The sequence below is a fragment of the Tachypleus tridentatus genome, unplaced genomic scaffold (genome assembly GCF_004210375.1).
Source record: "Tachypleus tridentatus isolate NWPU-2018 unplaced genomic scaffold, ASM421037v1 Hic_cluster_2, whole genome shotgun sequence".
NCBI classification, from domain to species: Eukaryota; Metazoa; Arthropoda; class Merostomata; order Xiphosura; family Limulidae; genus Tachypleus; species Tachypleus tridentatus.
Window position 1 is genome coordinate 29109785 of NW_027467782.1, and position 24228 is coordinate 29134012.

General features: G+C 36.2%; 2 protein-coding genes across 11 annotated transcripts in view; one reads left to right on the forward strand and one right to left on the reverse strand.

Annotated features, from left to right (window-relative positions):
• LOC143243169 (uncharacterized) overlaps positions 1–24228 on the forward strand; it is a 139705-nt gene that overhangs the window by 80592 nt on the left and 34885 nt on the right. The window lies entirely within an intron of this gene.
• Positions 1–24228, reverse strand: part of LOC143243154 (general transcription factor II-I repeat domain-containing protein 2-like) — a 35304-nt gene that overhangs the window by 5688 nt on the left and 5388 nt on the right. For 4 of the 10 annotated variants that reach the window (XM_076486946.1, XM_076486945.1, XM_076486943.1 and 1 more), the window contains 3 exons: positions 22574–22680; positions 12427–12562; positions 332–2258 (listed from right to left, as the gene is read on the reverse strand). In XM_076486946.1, coding sequence (XP_076343061.1) covers positions 1427–2011 — 585 coding nt within the window. In that variant the 5' untranslated portion in view covers positions 2012–2258; positions 12427–12562; positions 22574–22680 and the 3' untranslated portion in view covers positions 332–1426. Of the gene's footprint in view, positions 1–331; positions 2259–12426; positions 12563–13941; positions 14255–22573; positions 22681–24228 lie in introns of those variants that run through there. The other 6 variants (XM_076486944.1, XM_076486942.1, XM_076486941.1 and 3 more) reach the window with 3 other exon arrangements.

Below are 24228 nucleotides of genomic sequence, written 5' to 3' on the forward strand. Positions count from 1 at the left end.
AATGTGTAGCTACGCCTTCTCCGACCTCTTTCGTTTAACTTTTATTGCCTTGTAACTAGGCCTGTTGCCGGGAGTGTAGGTGTGTCATAATTATTTTGTTCGAGTCAAAATGTTGGTTGTATTTCTGTTTGTATTTATTATATGTGTGTATTGCATGCGACTCCCACGTGGTTAATGTGGTATCCTAAACTTTGTGTTAAGTCTTTTACAGAGAGTTTTCGTTTTTGTTTGTGAGTATTGAATATAATGATCATGCGGCTTGCGCTTCTTATTCCCCAAGAAATCTTTCCCCTGTGAAAAAAGTTTGGAGACCCCTGAGCTAGAAACAAACAGAAATACAACCAACATTTTTATTTGCCAAAAGGTTGTCAAAGAAGGTGGCATTAGCAAAAGCAATTGTCACATCGCACATAGTGAGTACACATCTGAATTTCACTAAGCCGCAAAAAAGTTAGTGAGATTTATAAAATTGGCGTTTGGCTTTCAAAATATCTTCAATTTTCGGTTCTGAATTGCTATATCTAATCATTAGAATTGCTTTCAAATGTTCATCAGTCAACTTTGATCGAAGTACCGACTTCACACACTTCATTTTTGAAAATGCTTGTTCACAGATATAAGTTATTCCGCACATTGATGTCATACCAGATTCGAACTGCTTCAGCTTTGGAAAATCATCTTCAGGTGTGCAGATGTAAAATACAAAAAGTTGTCTCTCTCTGTGCTTTGCTTTCAACACGTCATTTCCTTGCAAATCGATGACCTCCAGCTGAAGTTCCATTGGCACGTCATCAATGACACAATCAAAAGGATTTTGAAAAAGGAGAATGTCACTTTCGATTCTGTCGAGATCCGAAAATCTCTCTAAAAATGCTTATTTAAATCACCAATAATCTTTTTCTGAAACTTCAGGTTAACATCTTCTGTGATTCCAGCATGAAACTCATTGAAACACTGAAAATGAGAGAGGTTTTCTCCTTCCAAATGTGCTTCAAACAATGACAGCTTTCTCCGAAATCCTTTAATGATTCTATAGAGATCACAGACAAAGTTATTCTCCCCCTGAAGTTTCAAGTTCAATTCATTCATGTGGGATGTGATGTCACCAAAATTGACAACCAAGTTGGATCCGACAGAAGTGGATCGGCTCTATATTTCTCGATAAAAAAATATATATTTCTCTTTTCAGCTTATAAAAACGAGACAAGACTTTACCGCAGCTGAGCCACCTCACTGCCGTGTGATAAGGCAAGTCACATAAATCCGAATCAATTTCTTCAAGAAACACCTTGAACTGGCGATGATTAAGTGCAAGACCCCGAATGAAATTCACTGCAGAAATGACTTGTTTCAGTACGCAAGAAATATCTAAGTCTTTTCTACAGAGTGCTTGCTCGTGTATGATGCAGTGTATGAACAGAGCGCTTCAGAGTTGAAGATCTTCCAACTGTTTCCTGATCAGACCCGTCTTTACTCCAGCCATGTTTCTTCCTCCATCAACTGTAACACCTCTAAGCTGATTCCACTGAAGGTTATAGTCTTGCAAAGTTTTATGCACTTCCATGAAAATGTCTTCTCCACTTGTTCTTCCGTGCGTGCTGCAAACTGATGCCAACTCTTCCGTGATCTGAAAGTCCAAATTAACTCCACGAATGAACACGAGAAGTTGTGACGCACTCGAAAGATCAGTAGACTCATCCAGTGCCAGAGAATACCATTGGGAGTTTCTTGCTTTTTGGCGTATCTGTAATGCGATGTTTTCTCCAAGTTCTTCTGCTCTCCGTACAACTGAAGTTGCTGAAAGGCTGATACTTTCAAAGAAATTGGCTTTTTCAGGACACAGTTCATTTGCTGCTTCCATCATACACTCTTTGATGAACTTGCCGTCAGTAAAAGGTTTTCCTCGCTCTGCCATCCTATGCACTATTTTGTAACTTGTACGAGTGACAGATTCATTTTCAGCAAACTTACTCGTGAAGAGATTCTTTCGAGATTCAAAAACACGTATCATGGATTCAAATTTCTCAGAACGGAACTTTCCTGAAAATTTCAACTATGTTGATCGATGTTTTGTTTCATAGTGACGCCGAAGACTATACTCTTTTAAAATGGCAACACTTTCTGTGCATATCACACAAGTAGCTTTCTGTTTTCTTGTTTCCACAAAGAAGTGCTTTTCTCCCCATTCATCATTGAAAGCATGACACTCAAAGTCCACTTTTCTTCTTTTAAAAGCAGTCATGAAAAAAAAACAGGGTCTGAAAATGAAAAACACAGAGCGCTGTGAGAAAAGTATTGTACTGGTCCAAGAACGCACAAACAAAATATATTGAAACGTACCTTTGGCACGAAACTCACCTGAGAACGAGTTTTGAAAAGCGCATAACCAGACTACTAAGAGAAATGAGCTTGCTGAAGCGGTAACCCAAGCCCGCTGAATTTACAAGACGAGTCGATGGGACGAGGGTTAAGTCTGTACTTGTTTTCGAAATCCTAATGCTTTTATAGATACGTGCCTCGATATGAATAAACGGGCAGCAAGGACGAAAGAAGAATTTTCCTATTGGTTAAAAATGCGCGTGACAGCCTTGTTTCTTTTTATCATAACGTCTTGTATTTGTCAGCTTGAAGCGACCATCGGTGTGATTTATTTTGTTATGACAGTCGGACATTTTAATTTCAAGCGGCTAGCTGCTGGCGGGCCGGTCAAAATTACCTCGAGGGCCGTAGTTTGGTGACCCCTGGCCTGCAACATTCAGTTTGTTTTTCTCCTCCATATTTGAGGGTTAAGCAATTGAAAAGTCGAAAGTTCGAGCGACCATGATACTAAAGACGTTCCTTTTTTTTTTTTTTTTTTTTACGGCTGAGGGTGCTTTATAAGTATGATCGTCGATTACATTGTTCGATATGACTTTAAACAACATCTTTATTGCGGAGGGTGTCGACGATTATTTGTCTTTCCTTTCTCGTGATTTGTGGGCCAAAGATAGAGACAGCTGCATTCTTTGGCGTTTCTCACCTGGTCATTAAGATTCGTGTTCCCATAGGGAATTTCAAATTCAACATCAATATTTTCATGCTTTCTTCCATTAGTGAATTTATTTATTAGTTGGATATTTAATCAGTTCCAAGTCTCTAACCTTGTATTCATTTCTTTTGGTATTCTAACATTTTGTTTGTGATCTCATATGTTGCAAAGTGCTCTGTTTTTAATTTTTCACATTCCTCAGATTTATTCATGACCTTTTAGTTATTTTATATATTTTTATTTTAAGACGAAAAATAAATAAAATCATTGTTCATCAGTCACAACCGATCAACAATAACAATAAGAGGTGCTTCAATGTGTTAAAAGTTCAGCTGTCTTTACCTGTCCATCTTCCTATCTTTATCATGCTGTTTTCCTATCTTTATCTATCAGCCTGTCTGTCTTTACCTCTTAGTCTTTGTGTCTTTATCTACCGGTGTTCCTTCTTTTTATCTACGCGTTTTCTTGGCTTATCCAACAGTTTTCCTGTTATTGTACACCTGTCATCAAGGTACTGTTAATATAATCTATAAGTGTACTCACCCATTTCAGTCTCTTGGTGTTGGGCTTCTCTGTGTCACATTTTAACGATCCACAGAAGGTAAAGTTACAGTAAAGTGTGAATGTTGTATTATGTTCTATTTAATATTATAGAGACAAGTTATGGCAGTATCCGTGTAACAACTTAAATAAATGTTTTTCTTTTCTTTTCGAGTTACGAAGGGAGAAGTGTAATGAGTAGGAACAACTGTGTTAGAATTGAAACAACGTTCCAAACGAATAGTGGGATTGGCCGTCCAATTATGACGCCCCCACTGCTGAAAGGGCGAGCATGTTTGGTGCGACCGGGAGTCGAACCCGCGACCCTCGAATTACGAATCGAACGCCTTATCTCACCTGGCCATGCCGGACCAAATCTGAAAGAAGTCAAATGGTTACAGCGACCCCGTAACAATAAAATCTTTGAATTACAAAAAATAATGAACGACTTAAGGCTTGGGCACCGTATGTTTGCGTTAGGCTTAAAACTAATTGAATTATGAGCCAAGGATAGAACCAGAAACACACACATACACTTCATGCTGTATGAACGTGCAAGACACACTTGGATGTTTTCTTATTCTGAACATTGATAAACTGGTTGTGACGTACAACCTTTGATAGTCGTAACCGACAAATTAATCAGTTGGGTGAAGACAGACTCTGCTCGAACTTTGTTTTCTGTTTAAGTTTTCTGGCTGAATACTTCCCTCGGTTTGTTTTACACCACATACAGAGAATAATATGTGGTTAGGTTTACAGATATGTGACAGAGTTAATTACATCTTAATACAGTAAAGACAGGTTGAGAGGATTACTGTTAAGTCAACAGTGAAACAGCTGTTTCCTTTTTGTTCTGACAGACAACATAACGTATGGACGTTTAAAAGTTTAATATTGCAACGATAAAAGACAAACTGAGAACACGCTTAAAGTTTGTATTTATGATTAACTGCTTATTTTGAACATTAGTTTATTCAGAACCGAAATAACCAGATGTAAAACTGAACCTGTCAGGATTGGAACCTTCGATTCTCCAGAGACGTGGGTTAGAATACCGTTTGATTCTAATTTCGCACCAAGTCAGATTTTTGGAATAAATGAATAAAACGTGCAAACGGTTCTGTTTCCTATTAAAGTATTTATATTTTTAAGAAAGCCACCAAGCCTAGCCGTCCCTAATATTGAAGTGATAGTCTAGAAGGTAACAATGAACTCAACACCACCTACCGTCTACTCTTGGGCTGCTCTTTACCAACAAAAAGCGAGATTGATCGTCACATATAACGCTCCGAAGGCTGAAAGGATGACCACGTTCGAGTACGGGTTTCGATCATGTGACCAGCAGATTGCGAGTCTAGGGCACTAACCACCAGGCGATGCAAAGCCAGCTAAGGGATGCACTGTCACTCTTATAACGCACCAATATATTATAGTGTAGGGAATATTTTACAGTATCGCGCGGAATCGAAGTAGATTCGATAGCTCCAAAATCCAGAGATCTACTAGCCCGGACTCCAAAATCTAATAGAAAGAGTTGTAAAGTAAACTATTATGATATGGGGAAAGAGAAGGTTTACAGTGACGTAATAATAAAATGACATCTGAGTATCTGAAGCCTGGAAAATCTAATAACAATCAGCGAGTCTTACGGGTCGAACAAGCGTATATGTACATTAACAAGAGGGCATAAAATTAGGTCAAATACTTTTCCTTTACTGACACGTGCATGTGAAGTTCTTCGTGAAGAATGTAACTAGACCCTCTGTCAAGTAATGAAGTGACTTAGAAGCTGTGAGGAGAGGAAAAAGTAACGTAGACACTTTCCATTATCCGGCTGTAAAACTACAAATCGTTGTTGAGTATTTTTAGTTTATGATCTGTCTCAGTATGGCAGCAGTTTGAAAGTTTAAACAGATTTTATCGGATGATTATGCAATTGCAAAATTGAAGCACACACACTGTGTTGCATCTGGTAGTTTATTACTACAACTGTAACTTTCTAAACGTACTATGTTAGTTCCTTGGGTTGAGTATTTACAAGTACAGGTTTGTAACACATTGTGTCACTTCGTATTTTTGACTATTATACTGTCTGAGCTGTGTAACAAGTCACCTGACTACATTGCGTCTCCACTGCACTATAAATTACTTGTACTGTAAATAAACATCTTTCAACATTAGACTTGATTTGACATTTTCTTTGAGCTAAACTTTGAAGAAACACTTGTGTTAAAATGTGAAAAACCAACCAACTTCAAATACTCCCTCGATGTAAAAGTAATTTCTCATCACTAGAAGGCGCCTCGCACGAGTGAGCACGAAAAAAAATAACATCAGTTCTAAATGTTCGAAATCTGGGTCATATTTTACTCCGTAGTCACAGAGAATGGGGCCCCACAAATGATACAAGAACAATAAACCTGGGTGTTAGTGAGTTTTATGTTAAGGTTTTGAAAATGTATGTGAAAAAGAAAATGATTATGATAATAATCGGCTTGTAATACTCGCAGTAACTACGACCACGATTTGTTTGTGTGTTTATTTTCAGCCCAAAGCTATACAATAGGCCATTTGGGCTTTTACATCGAGGGAAATTGAACCTCAGATTATAGCGTTGTAAATTGTAACCATAGCTTTTACCCACTAGAGGGCAGCAGCATCTAGAAGTTTTTATGAAGTCTTTGTCTAATATTTCTTAAAGGTATACCTTTCTTGATAAGAAAAAGAAAATAGTCCTCGTCGACGAAAGGATATTTCAGAAACAAATAGTTCACGTGGAAAATGAAGAAAAATATGAGTTACTAGCATAAATACTAACTGCTTTATATAAAAGAAAAACTTTTAATTTAAAAGAGAAAGATAATAAAAATGTTTCGATTATAGAGTCTTTTATTTGTTCCCCTGCCCCTCTTGTCAATGAATCAGTTTCTGGATTTACAACAGTAGGATCGGGTTTCCATTCCCCACTGGAGATAAACTATGTAATGCCCGTTGTTTAGCTTTGTTCTGAAAATCGAACGACTTCTTTGTACGTTTTAGCACAAAGTCACAGAACAGGAAATCTGTGTTGTATTCGCTGCGAGAATCGATTCTCGAGTTTTAATGTTAACAAGGCCTGAAGTTCTTGAAACTGATAATTCCGATCAAGCGTATGTTTATGTTTGTGTATTTTTCTTTTTGAGAGTCGCATCGGCCTATCTGCTGACGACTGGAATCGAACCGCTGATTTTAGCGTTGTACATCCGTGAACTTACCGCTGTACTAGCGGAGGATCCTACCAACAGAGGCTGTTTGTTAGATATTGTTGTCGTATTTGTTTTTGAATTTTGCACAAAGCAACTCGAGGGCTATCTGTGCTAGCCGTCCCTAATTTAGCAGTGTGAGACTAGAGGGAAGGCAGCTAGTCAGCGACCCTCAGACACTCAGTCGCACGCCTTTACACGCTTGGCCATGCCGGGCCCAACAGAGTTTGAACGTGGCATAATTGTCGAGCTGCAAAAGCAAGGTCTCTCTCAACGTGCAAGATTGTGCGTAGTAAAACTGCTGTTGTAAACTTCTTAAAAGACCCTGAGGGATACGGAACGAGAATTTCAAGTGGTCGACCCAAGAAAATTTTGTTGAGCAGAAGGATTCGATGGGTTGTCCTGCAAGACACTAGCTGATTGTCGAGCCAGATTATGACCCTTACGGACGCAGAATGCACCTGAAGAACGATAAGACAGCATCTACGAGAGAAAGGCTTTAAAAACTGTAAACGTCTTCAAAGGCCACGCCTTCTTCCACACCACGAAACAGCTCTGTTAAACTTTACTGAGAAGCACATAGGACGTAGAAAAGTGGACGAAGGTTTTGTTCTCTGATGAGAAAAAGTTAACCTGGACGGTTCAGACGGCTTACAACGTTACTGGCATGATAAGGATATCCCACCGGAGACATTTTCTACACGACACAGTGGAGGAGGTTCCATCATAATCTGGGGTGCTTTCTCCTTCCATGGAACAATGGAGCTTCAGGTTATACAGGGGTGTGAAACAGCAGCTGGCTACATTGGCATGTTGGAGAGAGCATCCTCTCTGAAGGCCCTCAGTTGTGTGGAAATGACTGGATCTTTCAGCAGGACAACGCTGCAAACCACAATACCTTAAAAAACAAAGACTTTTTCATGGTGAATAACATGATTCTTTTGGACTATCCAGAGTGTTCGCCCGAACTGAACCCCATTAAAAATGTTTGGGGATGGATCATGCCAAAGCGAATGTTTGTAGTTACTCGCAATGATGGCCGTGCAACTCATTACTGAAACCTCTTGCTGGGCATTTCCTACCCTGTTTAGGACTTCTTTTTGGTATGGTCTTAAACTTTTGACCAGCTGGTGTTTAGGCTAATTTCATGGTTTCACATTTTCCCTATTAAATGCAGAAAAAGTTTTTTTTATTTTTAATCAGTGGTGTCAAGAAAACCCAATTGTAGAGAAATATATATGCAAAAACGGCTCGTTTGGGTTGAGAAAATATTTTACATAGAAGAGCGAACAACGTTTCGACCTTCTTCGGTCATTATCAGGTTCACAAAGAAAGAGCTAACTGACCGGAAGCTGTGATACTTTCTACAGAAAACAAAAACAAGGAAACAACCAAAAACAACCAACAGAAAAAAGACAACTTAGATAATTTTATTGACATCCAACAGCCAAACTTCCCAGGTAAAATTAAAAATTTATATTTTTCAGAAACACCTAAAAACAACATCTTAAACGATTTTTTTCAAAGAACCATCAACGTAATTTCACAAAACAGAAAACTAAAAAACAATCTTACAGAAAGAGACATTAATTCCATTAAAAACCTAAAACAAGACAGAAACATAAAAATTCTAAAAGCAGATAAAGGTAACGCTATAGTAATAATGAACACGAATGAATACATTCAAAAAATGAAGAACATCCTATCAGACACAAACAATTTTAAACCAATAGAAACAAATCCAACAAAGACACACGAGACTCAAATGAACAAATTACTACTACAAATGAAAAAAGCCAACACAATTTCACAAACACTTTATTCCTACCTACGTAAAACCGACTCACGCACACCACAAATATACGGCATCCCCAAACCTCATAAACCAGATTGTCCATTACGACCAATAATGTCCACATATGAATCGTTTAATTACAATCTTGGTAAATACATAGCATGGGTATTCTCCAAATATGTAACATCAGCCAGCTCATTCATCAAAGACTCTTAATTTCAAGTCTAATCTAAACCAACTTAATCATAAAGCCTCAATGTCCAGTTTTGATGTTATATCCCTCTTTACAGAAGTTCCAACCACTGAAGCCTGCAAGATAGCCTTAGAACTCTATATCCGAGACCCTAACCCAACTATAGACATTCCCAGCAACCAATTAGCAACCCTCATAGAATTCACCACGATAAAGACAAACTTCATGTTCAACAACCAAAACTATATACAAACAAATGGCCTAAGCATGGGCAACCCAGTATCACCAGTTCTAGCCAATATTTCTGTGACACAAGTTGAAACACAAGCAATTAACACAGCATTACATCCACCACTATACTGGTACAGATGTGTAGATGACACGATTGCGGGATTCAAATCTGCAGAACACATAATTTTTTCAATCACATTAACTCTATACATCCCAACATTAACTTCACATGTGAACAGGAAGAAAGCAATCAAATATCATTTCTTAACCTCAAAATTACAAAAACTGATACACAATTCAAAACAGAAATCCACCGAAAAATCACCCATACTGGACTATACATTCCTTGGGACTCAGCACATGAAACAAAAAAAAACACTCAACATACTAAGAAACCAAATAAACACAGACATAAAACTATGCTCACCAGATAAAATTAACGATGAATTAGACAAAATAAAACAATACTTCATCAACATCAATACGTTTCCTCCACAAACCGTAGAAAACATTATACGCACACACCTAGACAGAAAGCAAAATCAACCAACAAAAGTAAATATATCTCACGAATCAAAAAAATCACGAAACCATATACCGCTGCATACCATATATTCCTGACATGAGCAGACAAATAACCAACATTTGGCAAAAACTAGTAACAAAATATGACATTCCAGTTAATACCAAATTTATTCAAAAACCAGTCACAAAACTGAGGTCTATACTATGTAAAAACTACACTGACAAACACCACACCAACATTATTTATAAAATACAATATGATAACTGCCACGACTTCTATATTGGAGAAACAAGTAGAAAAATGGAAACCAGATTCAAAGAACATAAAAGTCACCTTCACACGTTTTCGAACACTGCAAATCAAATAAACACAACATAACCATAGAAAACATTCAAATACTAAACAAAGAAACAAACGCAAAATTAAAGAAGCCTTAGTTATACAACAACTTAAACCCAAAATAAACCAATATAAAGGAACGCCTTTATACCTATATTAATATAATAAAATAAATAAAATTATATATTCAAACATCTAACACCGCTCTCTACATTCCAACACTCAGTAACACAACCCCTTCCAAACATGTGGTCAGCTTCCGGTCAGTTACCTCTTTCTTTATGAACCTGACGATGACCGAAGAAGGTCGAAACGTTGTTCGCTCTTCTATGTAAAATATTTTCTCAACCCAAACGAGCCGTTTTTGCATATATATTAGTGAGTGTGTATATATAATGTGTCAGGGTATAAACAGTGGGTATGTATACATGCAGTAAAATTGTTGTTCAAATAAAATTGACACGTGACATATTTCTTTTCAGTTTATATCAGTTTCTCAATGACAAATATGTGACGATACAGAAACTTTCTTTCACACAAGAACAAAATATTTCACACACTTTGTGCTGAAAGAGAGTGTGATAAAACGTGGTGTGACAGTTTTATTGACCGAACAAACAGTACTGTGTCAACATATCACTGGCTTGCCTCAGTAAATTCTTACAACTTCTTACGTTTCACCTAAAATGTTAAATCAGGTTATTCATTTAATACTTTTTTGTTTGCATTGGAAATATTCCACAGCTTACGTAATCACAGTTCGTTTTTAATATCACCCATCGACTAGAGTAAAGAAATACACTGTCGTTAGGTGCAAAATAGGTGTGTTTTCTTATAGCAAAGCTACATCAGCCTATCTACTGTGTCAACCGAGGGAAATCGAACGCTCTGATTTTAGTGTTGTAAATCCGTATACTTACCAGCTGCACGAATATTGACCATTCTCTAAACGTATTTCATTATAACATTTCACCAACTTTTATTAAAACGAACCAAAACTCTCTGAATTCTGAATGTTTTACGAGGGTCTCTAAAATTAAAGAGAAAACCGAAAAAATCAGTATGCCACTAAAATCATTCTACAAGACACATGTCGTAAAGTTTAAAATGTTTCGGAATATCCATTGACTCAAATTATCCTCCAACAAGAATGGAAGAAAAACGAACGGAATTCATAAAATGATACAGCTATTTAAGTTGTCTGGTGTCCGAGCATGGCCAGGTAGTTAAAGCACTCGACTCGTAATCCGAGGGTCGCGGGTTCGAGTCCCTGTCACACCAGACATGCTCGCCCTTTTGGAGATGGGAGCGTTATAATGTTACGGTCAATCCCACTTATAGCTGGTAAAAAGTAGCCTAAGAGTTGACGATGGGTAGTGATGACTCGCTGCCTTCTCTCTAGTGTTACACTGCTAAGATAGGGACGGCTAGCGCATAAAGTCTTCGTGTAGCTATGCGCGAAATTAAAAAACAAACAAATTGAGTCGGTTGCGATATCGCTGCGCAATATACGTATGAAGACATCGGAAAACAAAGGATAAAAAACACTTTAATTTTCCTTCGTACGTTATTACGATTGTTATCAGTGTAAACTTCATCATGCGCTAACTTTCGTATCATTATTAGCTTATGAAACGCTCTCCCTGATTGCTGAGGACATATTTGTATCGCAATACACAAAGACTTAGGCCTATAGAAGAACGATACTATATTAAAGAGCATAGATACATTCTGTCTGAGATTCTCACCATGAAAACCAGTGTAACAAATATTAGGAATCTTTGGTACATAAGTTACTCAAAGGGCTGTCTGTGCTTTGCCCATCACGAGTATCGAAACCCGTGTTTTTAGCATCAAATAGGGTAAAATAGAAAATATGTGGCGCCGCGAACGTTGGCTCTAAATATCTCACCCAGTAGCCCCCAGTGTGTTAGCGGTTAGTTTATGGGCTTAAAATGCTAACATCCAGTGTTCGATTTTCTGCGGTAGACAGAGTGCAGATAGGCTAGCTACATAGTTTTTTTTTTTTTAACATACGAAGAAAAACCTCACCCAGTAAACAATGATATTGAACATGATGTTTCTGCTACATTTTTGTTCTATATTCCTTCAAAAAAACGGTCCAGCATGGCCAGGTGGTTAGAGCGCTCGACTCGTTATCTGAAAGTCGCGGGTTCAAATCCCCGTCACACCAAATATGCTCGCCCTTTCAGCCGTGACAATGTTATGAAGTAACGGGCAATTTCACTATTCGTTAGCAAAAAGACTAGCCAAAGATTTGGCGGTGGGTGGCGATGACTAGCTAACTTCTATCTAGTCTTACACTACTAAATAAGGGACAGCTAGCGCAGATAGCTTTGCGCGAAATTCAAAAACAAACAAATAGATTTTTCAAAAAATAAACAGACCTTTAAAGTCATGTCGCGTTTTTACGTGATGGAAACGTTTACAGGACCGTATTTCTACTATATTTAGTTAAGTAGACAATCATATTACAGTTTTACAAATCTTTATGCTTTACACACTTACCAGGTTCTCTTGAACATCCTCTCACAGGATCCTTCAACTTCAAATCGTTGCACAAACATACATACGATTCAACGGTATTCAAACACCCTGCTTCCATTCCACAAAGAAACGGACATTCAGCACATTTATCTCTATCCTGAAACGAAACCCGTTTATCATAAGTAAACATGAACAAAATAGTAAAACAATTACACCAGTTTAAATTTTCCATCACTAGAAGATTGGGTTTAAAAATGGTAAACATCAAATCATTTAGGCCCAGTTTCGACTTCTCTCGTAAAATTGAAAAAGTGGTAAGTGAAAGATTGATATCTCAAGCCTATAATGATTCTACTGTCTTGAAATGTTTATGTGTTCCACTGTAATACCTGTACGCCGAATACGAAATCGATATCCATTTTTCTCTGTCGTATATATATCAGCTAGTCATTACCACCCACCGCCAACTCTTGGGCTATTCTTTTACCAACGAGTAGTGGGATTGACCGTAACATTATAACGCCCCCATTGCTGAATGGGCAAGAATATTTGATATGATGGGGATTCGAACCCACAACCATCAGATTACGAGTCGAACGCCCTAATCTTCTGGCCATGCCGGGCCTCAAATGTACTTTTATATAAGTGAACTGATTTCATTGAAATCAGGTCACATTTTGTTTTGCTGACAACCACTAGCAACAGATTTTTCTAGGCCTATCGTGACGTGATAGTCTTTATAATAATAATAATAAATTTCATTGTGGTAAACGAAATAACAGCTTGATTTAAGTAAGAGTTTTTCTCTCCTAGTTTGTAGAAAATATTTTACGTGACTGGAAAAAAAAGAATATTATTTCCGAAAACTATGTAGCTGAACCATAAAAAAGATCAGTTATTAAAACCACACCAGCTTTATAAAGTTTAAATTTGCCGACTTGTTTAATTAACTTATGAGCAGTGCAACAGAAATTATTTACTGAAAGTCAATATATAAATTATGTAAGAATTACTTGTTTTTTGCTCATGCCCCCTAGAAACAAGTTTATGTCGTCCAGAAAAGAGAGGTCGTATTATTTTATATTTAAAAGTAATAATATATATATATATATTATGTATGTATATTTGTGTATATGTCTTTGATTTGATACTTTTACAACCAATATCGATGAATTCCAAAAAATTGGAAGTATCTTATGAAAGTTATCGATATATCAAAATCAATTACATTAAACATAAATTCATTGTTTGCTTTTTAAACAAACACGAACGTTGATAAATGGCTAAATTTAAAGCATTAGGAAATATGTTTTAAGACTAATTAAGATTAACCTAGAAGGACCAATAATTTAACTAAAGTTCCATTACAAAATATTATCAGAAATCTCATAAGAGGCTTATCTTCAACGTGACTGGATATTATAGTTTTCTCTGTTGTAAAGTGTTCGGTTGTACACGACAACTGAAAGCAACTCGGTATTTTAATGGCTTAATGTAGTTTGTGATTAACATTGAAGTTTTAATACAAAACACGTATTCTTTGGTTTAGCTTTATTTCCTCTTGTTAGTAATACAGCAGATAGATATTTATACAAGTCAACCATCTAGTGATTATTGTGCTCGGACTGTGAATCTTAGGGTTCATGGTTTGAGGTCTATTACCGTAAAACCATACGCCGCACTTCGCACGCTGTAAGAACAACAATCAAGTCCCATTATTCTGTCAGACAAGAGTACCCTATGAAATGACACTATGCGCTATTTGTCTAGTTGACTTTCCTCTTGTCTTTCAGTTCAAAATTAGGAACGACCGTATTTATACGACTTTCTGTAGCTACGTGTCAAATTTCTGAAATAAACAAATTTAGGAAATTTATAAAACATGGCACTTCGTATACATGAATTTACGTTAAAAGTTTCATATTAATAGGTATTCTTATACTTGTTATAAGACATTACGAATAGTCCTATTACATTTTTGTAATTCTCTAAGGAACGATATAGATAAGGTAGTGTTTGCAAATTATAATAGGCCTGGCACTGGTGCCTTATGGGAAGTAGAATCGTAATTATTTTTTCGCTAACTTGTTATTTATTTCGTTTTGTCAAATACTCCTACAGAATTGGTCCAACAAAAGAAATCGCTACAACACCGTAAAGTAATTTCAAACGTTTAAAGATGGAGATAAAGTGGACGACATTGGGTTTGGTTCGTTTTGAACTTCGAGCAAAGCTACACGAGGACTATCTGTGCTAGCCGTCCCTACTTTACCAGTGTAAGACTAGAGGGAAGGCAGCTAGTCATCACCACCCACCGCCAACTCTTGGACTACTCTTTTACCAACGAATGGTGGGATTGACCGTCACATTATAACGCTCCCACGGCTGAAAGGGTGAGAATGTTTGCAGTGACGAGGATTTGAACGCGAGACCCTCAGATTACGAGTCGAGTGCCTTAACCACTTGGCCATGCCAGACCGACAACATTGGCCATAATGTTTGTGCTAAAAACCATCTTGGACGACAGTTGTTTCCACAAATTATAAACTTTTCTTACAAAGAGTTAACATAACTTATAAATAATAAAATATTAAAACAATATGATATTATTTTATGAATCAATTTTTTTATATTGAAGTGACCAGCGGCTAAAGAAAACAAGTCAAATAGTAAAAGAATTTTTTTTTAAATAGTGGCACTGATATCTTTAGAACCTTTATAATACCTTTATAATATTTGCATATTATATTTAATCTTCAATTCGATTATGATTTTTAGATATCCGAAAACATAGCACATTGTGTGATTTTTTTAACCGCAAAAAATACAATAAAAATCAAAATCTTATTTTATTTGATACCATAAATAGAAGAACTTCTGTTCCTTAAATACTTGAATCTTGACAGACTCGATATTGGAAGTAATAATGCCCGTCTAGTTGAGAGTGTGTGTGTGTGTTTTCTCATGGCAAAGCCACATCGGGCTATTTGCTGAGTTCATCGAGGTAATTCGAACCACTGATTTTAGCGTTGTAAATACATAGGCTTACCGCTATACCAGCGAGGGACCGTCTAATTAAACTATGACATTCTTCAGGCTACCATTCTGAGCAAAAAATTTTGTTTGTGACAAATTACATTTAACAAAGTAGGTAAAATAGTGTAAAGGAACTGAGAAATTTACAAACAATTGTACAGGCACACAACACTAAACAATAGTTGAATATTGTAATAGATATCCATAAAGGAAAACCATTAAATTATAGTTGAATATTGTAATAGAGATTCATAAAGGAAAGCTATTAAACAACAGTTAAATATTGTAAGAGATATTCATGAAGGAAAGCTATTAAACAGTAGTTGAATATTGTAAGAGATATCCATAAAGGAAAGCTATTAAACAGTAGTTGAATATTGTAAGAGATATCCATAAAGGAAAGCCATTAAACAACAGTTGATATTGTAAGAGATATTCATAAAGGAAAGCTATAAAACAATAGTTGAATATTTTAATAGATATCCATAAAAGAAAGCCATTTTATACAAAAGGTTTTCTTATATCCAATACACTTCAATTCACCAGTGTTCAAACAGTGTCTTACACTAGTTTAGTTTACTAATACTGAACGAAGTATGTTTAAACCAGAACTAATGAAACACACACTTTACCTATATCAATATATGTATATTTTAACCAGGACTATTGGAACGTTGTAAACACGATTTTAACCTTGTATAAATAGAGCGCTATATATATACAGTTTATGTTAGAACTAATGGGACATTATATACAGTTTTTAAACTAGTTCTAATACAATACTCTATCTCTATGTATATATATATATATATATATATATATATATATATATACCATCTTTAAGCTAGGACTATAGAGCATTGCATGTGCAATTCAAACTACCAATGATATACCACTATATATATTGTAAAGCAACACTAATGTAGCAGTGAGTTTTCAGTTTTAAACCAATGCTAATACCATGTTCTATCTATAACGTGTTTAAACGAACACTACACATCATTGTATATGCAAATTATAAAAAATCGTACTTCTGAAACTTCGTAATAACAGTTATAATGTTATTATTAATGAACATATATTCGTTGAATGTTTGCGTACATAACTTTTAGATTGGTAATTAAACACACTGTTTTCGTTTTTTATCAAGTCCTAAATGCAATAAATGTCTGTAAACGTGCCCCAAGACGCTCTGATATGTTCTTTTGGTGTACATAATAGAAATTCGCTGGGCCTTTTACGCACTACAACGTTTTGTTAATTCATTTTGAGTAAGTCATATTCTGAGTGAATACAAATAAAATGTGATATGGGATAGAAACTGACTCTTCTAGTTGGTATTTCCTAAACAAACAAGAAACTAAATGTCTTCGTGGCTACACTTGATGTCAGTGTGTATCGATCAGACCCTTAGGGTAAACAATAGAGTTTACAATAAAAATCACATTGTCAAAATATAGAGTATATATTTACTCTAAAACATCAGTAACTTGATGTCGGTGTGTATCGATCAGACCCTTAGGGTAAACAATAGAGTTTACAATAAAAATCACATTGTCAAAATATAGAGTATATATTTACTCTAAAACATCAGTAACTTGATGTCGGTGTGTATCGATCAGACCCTTAGGGTAAACAATAGAGTTTACAATAAAAATCACATTGTCAAAATATAGAGTATATATTTACTCTAAAACATCAGTAACTTGATGTCGGTGTGTATCGATCAGACCCTTAGGGTATGGTTAGAGGTTTATATGTACCGTTAAGATTATGTTACACCCGAAATTACATCACAAAGTTATATGAGCTTTTACGCGTCGATATACCACCTAAGGCTCATTGGCAAGACTTACGACTTATAATGTTAAATATCGGGTTTCGATCCCCGCGATGGGCAGATAACAGAATGCTGGTTCTGTAGCTTTGTGCTTAACTTCAAACAAACGGTGATAACTTTGCTTAAGAGTTTCTATCGTATTAAATTAGTTATGAAAACATTTAAATGTAGAAAGAACAACAGAAAGGAAATAAACAGACACATTAAAATGTATATTTTTGAACACCTAAAAGTAAGTACAAATCGAAAGAAAATTCAACGTATTTCTATAACTTATGTAATCAACCGTCGACCTCGTCCAACAGTAGGAAGATCTAAAACAAGAACTCTAGTTGAATAAATTTCAGTCTTCCATAACTTATGTAATCAACCGTCGACCTCATCCAACAGCAGGAAGATCTAAAACCAGAACTATAGTTGAATAGATTGCAGTCTTCCATAACTTATGTAATCAACCGTCGACCTCGTCCAACAGCAGGAAGATCTTAAACCAGAACTCTAGTTGAATAGATTGCAGTCTTCCATAACTTATGTAATCAACCGTCGACCTCGTCCAACAGTCGAAAGATCTAAAACCAGAACTATAGTTGAATAGATTTCAGTCTTCCATAACTTATGTAATCAACCGTCGACCTCGTCCAACAGTCGAAAGATCTAAAACCAGAACTATAGTTGAATAGATTTCAGTCGAAAGATCTAAAACCAGAACTATAGTTGAATAGATTTCAGTCTTCCATAACTTGTAATCAACCGTCGACCTCGTCCAACAGTCGAAAGATCTAAAACCAGAACTATAGTTGAATAGATTTCAGTCTTCCATAACTTGTGTAATCAACGAGACATTTGTTGTTTAGCATGAAATTTTACAATGAACTACTCATCCTGAGCTCACTGCAGTAATCAAACCCAGAGCTTTAGCGTTGTAAGACCTCAAGTTTATCAGTATGCTACCAGGAAGATTTGTTTGTTTTGTTTTAATTTCACGCAAATTAAACGAGGGATATCTGCACCAGTTATCCGTAATTTAGCCATGTTAGAGTAGGGTGAAGGCAGCTAGTCAATGAATTGTGGGATTCATCATCAAATTATATCGCCCCCACGACTGAAAAGGCGAGCATGTTTGTTGTGACGATGATTCGAACCCGCGACCCTCAGACTATGAATCAAGCGCCCTAACTATCTGGCCATGCCGGGCCTCCATCAGGAAGGAGAAAGAGAGAGAGAGACGGAATTAAGCAGATCCACGTTATCAGAGGTCAGAGGTCATTGGTTCGGAAAGAGAATGAAACAAGGTAACAACTTTTCTTCAAAACAGGATAAACAATCAACTAGTTTCTAATATTACTGTATTATTATTATTATTATTAAAAACAAATAAATATTACATTAAAGTATTGTCAGAAAATCTTTAAAAAGCCAGTAAATACAAAGATTCATTTTCGGTGTGTTTAAAAGGAAAGCTGCATAATAGACGTTCCCAACGCAGGAATCGAACTTCGAATCTTAGTGTCCTAAATCTTACTGCTGATTGTTTGGTTTTTAAACAAGTCTGTAAAAAGCAGCATTGGTCTGTAAACAGTAACACAGGTCAGTAAACAGTAACAAAGGTCAGTAAACAGTAACACAAATCTGTAAAAAGTAACACAAGTCTGTAAACAGTAACATAGTTCTGCTTCTGTTAAAAATTTTGTATTTTTTATGAATTTTCCTGGATTTACAATAACTTTTTCAACTCTTTGAAAGTATGAATTTTTCCACCGGTGGTTTAGTGGTAAGTTTAAAGATTTATAACGCTAAAAATCTGCTTTTGATACCCACAGTGGTCAGCATTGATATCGGCTCACTCCTGTGACTAAGTCGCAAGCCTGAGGGATTTATAACGCTGAAATTCAGTTTTCGATGTAGACAAAAAACAGGTAGCTCATTTTTCAACTTTGCACTTAACAAAAAACAAACCCATAAAGGTAGAACTTTGTGTTCTAGAATCTGGCACTTCAAAAGAGGGTAATGGGCTTAACTTCATATTCTGATAAAAACTCTGTGATGATAGATTTTAAAATAAATATACTTTGTGAACCTTTTATTTTTATCTCTGTCAACATATAATATTATCTCTTGTTCGATTTCAAACAGTTTTAATAACGTGTCTAAAATGTTGTACTTCAGATCGTATTTGTTAGTACATTATGAAAGTCCCGTGAATCAGAATCTTTGCTGTTGGCCTTATATTCGAGATTCAGTCCTTGTAATAGCCCACTAACATGTAGCGTATTGCTTGAAATTGTAAGAAAAACAATTCTTTCTAGTCCATTATTCACATTAGAAGTGCATTTGCTGTCACAAAATACATTTTCACGTACTGACTTGAGAAACAAAATACGTTTTCATATTCTGACAGGAGAAACAAAGTATATTTTCATGTACTGACACGAGAAACAAAATACATTTTCATGTACTGGCTTGAAAAAAAAAATCCGTTTTCATATAATGACATAAGAAACAAAATGAAACTCCAGTAACCATTTACAGCTAACTCCTGTATGTATCAAAACCTACCACAAGGAGCCATGTTTGTTGATTCCTGCTCAGTGGACGTCATGCTGTTGGTAATCTCACCAGGATCGTTTTAACAGCGAAACTTCAGCCTTTTTACATCATTTGTAACAGAACTAAAGTAGTTTTGTTTTCATTAAACTCTTACGGGCTTGACTGACGTTGCAAGCCCTTGTTTATTGTTTGTTTTGGAATCTCGCACAAAGCTACTCGAGGGCTATCTGTGCTAGCCGTCCCTAATTTAGCAGTGTAAGATTAGAGGGAAGGCAGCTAGTCATCACCACCCACTGCCAACTCTTGGGCTACTCTTTTACCAACGAATAGTGGGATTGACCGTAACATTATACGCCCCCACGGCTAGGAGGGCGAGCATATTTAGCGCGACGCGGGCGCGAACCCGCAACCCTCGGATTATGAGTCGCACGCCTTACGCGCTTGGCCATGCCAGGCCCAGCCCTTGTTTAACTCCGTCCTGATCTATAAACCATTCTTAATGAGTCCAGCTGTGCCGCCTTTATTGACCCAATACAATATCTTGTCTGAAAACGTTTCCACGGAAAATTATTTCGTAAGCCACAACATTAATGCCCTCTCGCGGAACGAGCTGAATTAAGAGTTGTGATAAGTCAAAGAGAACACGCTGAGTAAATCATATATAAACGAACAAACAAGTAAAGCACCAAATTACTTATTTTTCGTATTTGTCTGCTATGGTGGAATTCACCTACCAATATAAATTAGAATAAATTATATTTAATAGCGTTTATTTCTTGTTGTTTAAAATTATGCACAAAGCTACACAATGGGCCACCTCTTATCTGCTCACCACTGGTATCGAAACTACTTATATTTGAATCACTGGGGACGTAGAATATCTAATCATAAATCTACGAAAAACGTTTAAAAGAATGTCCAAATAGACTACATCTTAATGTCATGTTCATTTCTATCCTGCTTTTAAATTTCAAGTTTTAATTTACATGACGTTACGATGAACATGGGATAATTATATTTTATCCAAATTTTTGAAATCAGACTTACAGTCATGTATACCATTATTGTGTTGTTGTTGGTTGGTAACAGAGTGGATGGATTACGATAAACCATGAAGAAAAATCTTATATTTAGGTCACACTATATATAAACCTAAAAAACACACATGAATAACTAGGATAGATTGGTGGTTAATTATTTATATTGTTATAAAGAAATACAGAGTTTATTACTCGTAAAGTCTAAAGGAATCAGAATTATATATGTACAATATTATTTAAATAAACAGCTACGTTTCTTAACGGAAAAAAAGCAAGTCTTATCGAAATAACAGCAATATAAGTACTGAAGAACCAACCAGTTGACGCATACTCTGAAATTGTTTCTTTGTTTTAAAATTTGGGTAAACCTACACGAGGGCTATATCCACTAGCCGTCCCTAATTCAGCAATATAACACTAGAGGGAAAGCAGCTAGTCGTAACCACCCACCGCAAACTCTTAAACTATTATTTTACCAATGCATAAAGGAATTGACCACACATTATAACGACCACACGACTGAAATGGCGAGCATGTTTGGTGTGAAGGATATTCAAACCCGAGATCCTCATATTACGAGTCGAGCGCTCTAACTACTTGGCCACGCCTGGCCTTATGCGACATCAGATAATACATGATTTTACGTTTCGTATTTTTCTAATTTCATGCAAAGCTACACGAGGACCATATGCACTAGCCGTTCCTTACTTGGCAGTGTAATATATTCATCAAAATTCATCGCAACCTCAAAATCTAACACTATTCATTTAACAATAAAGAGCTGGGTCGTTCTCGTCTCTCGCAGACCAACATTTCGAGGGCTTCTGAGCCAAGAGTGAAACATTATGTTAAAGAAATCACATTTGCCAATCTTTAAAAAAAATTCAAAGAAAGAAAAAGAAAAGATTAATCAGTGAGTTCAAATTAAAAATGTTAAGAACTCATCAGACCACAGAAAAAAACCAGTACTGATCGGAACAATATTTATATAAACGTTTTCTTACAACAAGAATTGTCACGGTGTGAACGTCGTGTCTCGTATTGATCAACCGAAATATATCCACTTTTTTGTATCCAACAAACCATTATATAAACATCACCCAAACCAATTAATTCAGTAACTAGTTCACGTGCACTAGTTACTGATCTAAAATCTTATTTAATACCTACTACAAAGTGTACATTGGGAGACGCGAGGATCGAAAGATAAATTTTTCATATGCATAGTGAACATTTGAGCCCTAAGCTACTTCCCGTCATTATGAGATAGCTTTTAACATTTTCAATTTTGTAAGAAAACGCTTATATAAAAATATTCCGACCAGTACTGAACTTCTGGTCGGCCTGATAATGGCTTGATGAGCTCCAGGAAAAGCAAAACGCTTCTACAATTTTTCAAAATCCCTAACGGACTAGATATAGAATGCAGCAATACAAAACATCACAGGTCTACTATTAATATTCGATGACAAGTAAATCAGTTAGAAGGAAAGTGTATTAAAATCTAATTTTTGCAGAGATTTTACATTTAAGAAAATATACACTTTTTTTTTTATAACTCAACAATTTCTTTCTGTATAAATAGCATACGATTCCACAAAACTCAATTACACCGCACTGCTAAGTAAATCTTTAAATAACTGACAGATCCAAACGATACGATTATCCTCTAACACTAATTGTATGACCATAAAGAATACTTTACTTTGAATTTGGGAGACCTTGAAAAGCAGACCGCTGATTTCGTTCGGGTTTCTTTAAATTGTTACCGTCGAACCCATTAGAATCCTTTCACTTCTCTTCGGTACATTCCTGTTAACAAACAAATACCTAACTGCTTGAACACGGTGTAGATAAAGTCTTTCTGCATGTAAACACTGTTGGGTGGACATAGGCAACAAGTTTTATTTTCGTAGATACAAAATATTGTAATTTACTGCAATAAACATCAAATAGACTAAAACATTTGGGTTGCTGATATCTTCGGTTTTCACCAACATTTTTATGACACAGATTGAACCTCAAGCGATTAACTCAGACTTACACCCACCACTATACTGGTACAGGTATGTTGATGACACAGTTGCTGGATTCACATCTACAGAACACATACTTAATGTTTTTTCAACCACGTTGGCATGACGTGGCCAGGTGGTAAGGTAGTCGACTCGTAATGCAAGGATCGCGGGTTTGAATCCCTGTCACACTAAACATGCTCGCCCTTTCAATTGTGGGGGCATTATAATGTGACGATCAATCCCACTATTCGTTGGTAAAAGAGTAGCCCAAGAGTTGGCGGTGGGTGGTGATGACCAGCTGCCTTCCCTCTAGTCTTACACTGCTAAGTTAGGGACGGCTAGCACAGATAGCCCTCGAGTTGCTTTGTGCGAAATTCCAAAACAAAACAAACAAACACTATTCATGGCGCTCGAGAAACGAAACTCTGGTGACGCTTTCTGGAACAACGACGCCATACTGAGCAATGAGCGCGCCATTTGGTGACAAATTTTGGAAGTATGTCGTCATTGTTTTCAATTAAGCACAAAGCTACACAATGGTCTATCTGTGCTCTGCCCACCATGGATATCGAAACCTGGTTTTAACGTTGTAAGTTCGCAGACATGCAGCTGAACCACTGGAGTGCAATATGTTGTCATTATCTTTGATGATAACATTTCTTTCCCGCTTCAGACCGGCATATATGTAGCGACATCTAACGGCCTGGTGCAAAAGACCTGGGATAACTATTTACGCTTATTGATTTTTTGTAACTAATACACAAAGTTGCATGTTGTATAGTAAAAACAAGTTGTTGTACTTCAAAATATACCTGGCATGTAACATTTAAAATATTGTGTACCTGATTACGTTTTACCTATTTTTTTATTTACAAATGTATCAGAGTTTAAATACCTTATAGTTTTACCAGCAACATTTCTATATTATTGTAAACGTACAATTTGAAATTTATGCAATAAGTTGGGTACAAAATGTATGCTAACAATATTCTCTATTACAATCTTTTTCAGGATACTGACGAAATTTACGTATCTAGAAAATATCTTTCCTGTAATCTATTCAGTCTTCACTGTTTTCGTTTATTTCCAACAGTTGCTTCTATTTAAATTACTGTCAGTCATTGAAGTGTGCTGCAAAATTTTATTCAGTACAAATCCTATCTTTATGGTTATAACGCGCATATGTTTGCTATGAATGGAACTTAAATATTCAGGTCTCTAACATAACAAAGGCCTACGACAATTCCAAGAGGCGTTCAGTCGTTTTTCAGGTATAACGGCCAAGTCGATAATACAGTTCGTTTTCGTCCCGTTACCTTTAATGTTAGAAAGAATAGAAATA